At 38.5% G+C, this 5,577-nt stretch overlaps 1 protein-coding gene and 1 pseudogene across 1 annotated transcript; both read right to left on the bottom strand.

Moving 5' to 3' along the window:
- Window positions 1–838: 838 nt before the first annotated feature.
- On the bottom strand, window positions 839–2,728 carry LOC133873873 (probable glutathione S-transferase; annotated as a pseudogene).
- A 1,419-nt stretch (window positions 2,729–4,147) lies between these two features.
- Window positions 4,148–5,324, bottom strand: LOC133873872 (glutathione S-transferase U8-like). Its single transcript, XM_062311659.1, has 2 exons — window positions 4,956–5,324; window positions 4,148–4,822 (listed from the first exon to the last, which is right to left on the bottom strand). Exons 1-2 carry the CDS (start codon window positions 5,265–5,267, stop codon window positions 4,469–4,471), a joined length of 666 nt encoding a protein of 221 aa, XP_062167643.1. The 5' UTR covers window positions 5,268–5,324; the 3' UTR covers window positions 4,148–4,468.
- Between the last annotated feature and the right edge of the window lie 253 nt (window positions 5,325–5,577).

The raw sequence follows: 5,577 nt of genomic DNA, 5'->3' as shown, positions 1-5,577 counted from the left end.
TAGAAAGATATAACTTAGTCATGATAGAAAATTGACGATATATATATGAATGCAAGACATGTAACTAATAATTCTAGGTGATTCAATTGTTGTTCCCACGTACGTACACTAGCATTGCATGTTTCAATAAATAAACGTGGAAGCTAACATGTAAAGCATACAATATCATCACATGCACTCTTTCTAATTATTATGGGCAGTTCATCATAAATACACGCGATCCTAGTCCAACATAGGTGCAAGTGTCACAACATATGTCTAGTTGTCGAATACTGAATTAATAACATTGTAATATTTTGACAAAGATAATCGGTGCAAAAATGGCAAGAATCGACATAATTAGTTGTAATTAGGCCAATATTTTGTGCAGTGTAAAGTTAAATATTATACATAAATTTTGGAGTAATGCTAGGTACGTACTTTTTTTTGCAGAAATCCTTACTTCGATTCACAATTTTATTTTAAAATAATCCTAGTTATATATGTTCAGCGTCAAGCATCCCATCTCACATGCATACACTATGTAATTTTTTTTATTTTTTTATTTTTTTTAATTATCGCTCATTATAACACGTACAGTAAGAAATCATAAGTTGGAGGAATTATTAGACCAATTTTTGTCTTTCACTCGATCGGCCTGGTGGTTTTAGATCTATACAGACATTAATTTGAAAGACTCAAACTGCAGAAAGGAAAATTAAAAGAAAATATTTAATTAAAAGCCTTTAGACGAATCCAAAAGAAATAATTAATGGTTATAAACTTATAGAAGTGGACAAAATATGCACGCGCGCGCGGGCATAGCCCAAGCTGGCCAAGCAGATCACAGACACAAACAAGATTCATGATATGTATATATATATGATCAAGACACAAATCCAAATGAAATTACAAACACAAGACAAGCCAAACTTATTACAGTGGTGGATTATTATGCACTAGATTTTCACCAACTGTGAGTGGCACTAGCTGTAAACTCATCTATTTTGAAGCATTGGCGCTCCTCCCAAAGCGATTTTGCAAAAAGGGAACAAGTTTGTCTCTGGGAGGCAGATTTTTCTTGACAACACTGTTATTCACAAACTCGTGGATCCAGTTGCTTAGCTTGGGAAATTTCTCTCTTGTCAACAACTCTACCCCTGAATCTTCACAAGCTCCAAGCCAAAAGCTTATGATGATAGCGACAATGTCTACCATTCCAATACTCTCTCCTCCAAAGAACCTCTTTTCCTTTACCTCATTTTCTAGTACTTTGAGAACCTCATCTACTTCTTCTACAGCCTTCTCATGCTCTTTCTTTTCGCCCCAGCAAGCTTTCAATATTGCAGGCAAGCACTAAAAAGAAACAAAAACAGAAGGTTTGATTAAATTTTAGTGTCCAGGGGTTTGGTCGCTGGGTAGTTTCCTCGTTATGGGGAAAGGAAAACACCATTTTATTCTCCGTTTGTTTCGACGTAAAATGATTTCCGTCGTAAAATGATTTCGACGAAATCATTTTCAGAAAAAATGATTTTCTCGAAAATATTTTTCGGTGTTTGGTTCGCACAAAAAAATTACGAAATGCAAAAATAAGAGTTTAGTAATTGTCGCCGGAATCCGGCAACGTCCGGTCGCCGTTGCCGGATTCCGGCAAGAAAGTTTGACCGGATCCGGCCAAAATGGCCGGATTCAGGCCGGAATCTTCCGGATCCCGGCCGTTTTGGCCAGATCTGGCCGGATCAATAGCCGGATCCGTCCAGATCCGGCCGGATCCCGGCCGTTTTGGCCAGATCGACTGGATCAATACCCGGATCCGTCCAGATCCGACCGGCTTGGTCGGAATTTGGTCTGCCGGTGCCGGATTCCGATACCGGCAGAATTCCGGCCGCCTGATTCCTGCACCGGCAGAATTCCGGCGCCGGCAGGTTTCCGGCGACTGGATGTTGTCGGACTCCGGCGCCGATTGGATCTCGATGACCGACAATTGCTAAATTTTAATGATCGGATATCAAACATGCGTGTAAGGACGAAGAGCTTAATTTCGAAAAACGATTTACGGTTTTAAAAATCGTAAATCGTTTTCCAAAAATTAAAGAAGCTTTTACGGTCAAACCGAAAATGATTTTCGTTGACTGTTATTTTCGCCCCAACCAAACATTGAAAAATGCCGAAATCATTTTCCAGAAATCATTTTACACCGAAACAAACGGAGCATTAGTTTGTTTTCAAGACACAGGAAGCAAAGAGAAAAGGTAATTAATTACCTTGTCATCTATGAACTTGGCCCAGAAACGTGCAATGGCTCTCTCGTAAGGATCTTTGGGCAATATGGGATAGCCTTGCCATGTCTCATCGATGTATTCAATAATAACTTGAGACTCCACGATAGGCTTTCCACTGTGTACAAGCACGGGAATCTTCTTGTGAATGGGATTGTATTGCAGAAGCGCAGGACTCTTGTTGGCTAAATCTTCTTCGATGTATTTGTACTCAACTCCTTTCAGTTGCAGAGCAATCTCTACTCTGCGACTAAAGGAACTTTCTCAATTGCCAAACAGCACCACCTCGTCAGCCATTAGGATGCAATTCAAATGTTTGGCTTTACCTCTGGGGTCTGGTACTCGGCTGGTGCCTTTTATAGAGCTCCGATCAAGGAAGCTACTTGACAAATTAAAAGTCTCTAGGCCTCAAATTACTCTATTCTTTTTTCGCTCAATTGCCATTATTCAGAGATGGAGTTGGTACTACGTCGGAGACTTTCGGGGAGAACGTTGAACGCGCAGAGGTCACCGATGATATCTTATCTCAAGAGACTGAGCAAAGGGATGATGTCAGCCACCGATAACGTGTATGAATTATCATATTTTTCATATCCGAATGCTCTAGAGCAGTGGACCAAACCACCATTATAGTATAATATAATATAGTTAGTCTGAAGAGGCCCCCATTACTAGGATAATAGGATTCCTTCTGCCATTGCATTTTGGAGTATATAATGTATATATATTGATATGTGGGGTCTTTGTAAAAATATTTTCCAAGTACCGGCTAGAATTATATTGATATGTGGGGTCTTTAATCTTTTTTGGTGAATAATTATATTTTATTAAATACATTCCTTTATTTGACTGGGTAAAAAGCTACACGACGGCTCCCTTAGAACACTAGTAGCAGTTACCCTATATTAGTTCCCTTCCCTATATTTAGGAAAAATTTCATGAAAAACATCAAAAAACCTCACACAGCAGATACCCTATATTTAGATGAGGGGGTTGGGAATGAATAGTAATTCCCTATGTATACATGTCTACTATTCCTTCCCTATGTATTATTTTAATATAAAAGAAGTATAATTAATTGATATAGGGAAGAGAGAAAAAGTAGGAAAGAGAGAAAAAGAATAAAATAAGAGTAAAAAAATAATATTTAATTGATATAGGGAAATGTAAATGAATCTATTGTGGGGTAATTTTTTATAGGGAAGTAAAAAGTAGTTTTGTTCCCTAAATATAGAGAAAATAGTTAGGAATCTGCTGCTAGTGCTCTTAAGGCCTTAACAGGCAGTGTTTCTACGTTGGGCTATTTATAATAATATTGGTCCCTCTTCTCTAACAAGCAGGTGGGGAGTCCGGCTGAATCGCAGACATGGCAAATTCTTTAATAAGTAGAAGGTTGACGCTATAGGTCATTGATGATCTATAAATCAGGAAACTGAGCTGAGAGATGATATCACGTGTGGGAATCCCTAGCTATGCTGGCTGCAGAGCTGGCTGTAGAGGTGACAATTCATTTGCCATTTGTTTAGTGTTGATGTGGACTTCTTTTTTCTGTTTATCCTGACCAACCGACGCTAGGAAATCGAAATCAACCATATCATGAAATGATCGGTGATTAATGGATTTGAAGAACTGCTTGTCTGAAAAAAAACACATGAATTTGGCTGCTGCATGTTTGCCAACCAAAATGGAAGAGTTGATTCCTTCCCCTCATAAGATTTATTCAAATTCTAATTCTTATTTTATAAACCATAAAAAGTTGATTCCAATATACATAATTCGACCTTTGAGGAAAAATTCCTCTGATAACCATTCGTTTTAAGTATTATTTTTGGTAATGTTTGGACCCAAAACTTGCACTAAAGTAAATTATTTCTCAATTCCCCCGAAAGAAAAAAAGAAGAGAGTATATGCTGATTACTAGTGGATGATGTGTTTGGCCAACAGCTCCAGCATGTTCAAAATTGAACTTTCATCGTAACATATATAGATTCATCCAATATAACGTAAGGAGAAATCATCACTTCAATACATAAAGCCTAAACACTTCCAAAAGGAAAACAAAAAGAAAAACAGAGGCATCACAAGACGGCAGAAATTCAGACGAAATTACAAGCATATGACAGAAGCTCATTTATTTATTACAGTGGTGAATTGTTATGGCAAGTGATTTTCACGAACTGTACGTGAGTGTCACCGGTAAATTCATCTATCTATTTGGAAGCATTAGCGCCCTCAAAGCGATTTCGGAAATAGGCAATTAGTTTGTCTCTTGGAGGTAGATTTTCCTTGATAACACCGTTGCTCACGAACTCATGAGCCCAGTTGCAAAGTTTGGGAAATTTCTCTGTGGTCAACAACTTTACCCCCGAAGCTTCTTCAAAAACTCCAAGCCAAAAGGCAATGACGCTGGCGACAATGTCTACCATTCCAATACTCTCTCCTCCGAAGAACCTCTTTTCCTTGAGCTCTTCCTCTAGAAACTTAAGAAGCTCAGTTGCTTCTTCCGCGGCCTTCTCGCGGTCCTTCTCTTCGCCCCAGCAAGCTTTAAATACTGGCTGCAAGCACTGAACAAAAAAAAAAACTCAAATTTTAGTCTGGTCAGCTGATTATTCAACGTTTGTTTATAGAAATGATGAAAAATTGTTAGACAAACAGTGTCTATAATTGATGGAAGCTAATTAGAGAAAAAGAAATTACCTTGTCGTCTATGAACTTGGCCCAGAAACGTGCAACGGCTCTCTGATACGGATCTTTGGGCAATAAGGAATAGCCTTGCCATGTCTCATCAATGTATTCGAGAATAACTTGAGACTCGGCGATAGGCTTTCCGTTGTGTACGAGCACGGGAATCTTCTTGTGAATGGGGTTGTATTTTAGAAGCGCAGGACTCTTGTTGGTTATATCTTCCTCCATGTATTTGTACTCCACTCCTTTCAGTTTCAGAGCCATCTCTACTCTGCGACTAAAGGGGCTTCCCCAAACACCAAACAACAACACTTCTTCCGCCATTACTACACTTTTTGCTTCTTGCCCTTTAAAAGAGTATATATTTTCTGTAATTTTTGTGCTGCTTGGCTCTCTTTGGGTCGTCTGATGCCCTTTTATAAAGCCACGATCCAAGAGATTACTTAGCCGATAAGCTTCTACCCTTGTTATTATATTTATTAATTACTTGACCATCAAACCCTGGAGTTGGTGGTTGTTGACTTCGAGTTTTATTGCCTTGGCATGGGGAAGAAGCACTGTAACAAAAAAACAAAAAACATTGAATAAGCATGATAAATACGAGCTGAACAACTTGTGAATTTTTCTAAATAGT

The sequence above is a fragment of the Alnus glutinosa genome, chromosome 7 (genome assembly GCF_958979055.1).
Source record: "Alnus glutinosa chromosome 7, dhAlnGlut1.1, whole genome shotgun sequence".
Lineage (NCBI taxonomy): Eukaryota > Viridiplantae > Streptophyta > Magnoliopsida > Fagales > Betulaceae > Alnus > Alnus glutinosa.
Note: the sequence above shows the minus strand (reverse complement) of the source record. Positions and strands in the feature narration are given on the sequence as shown.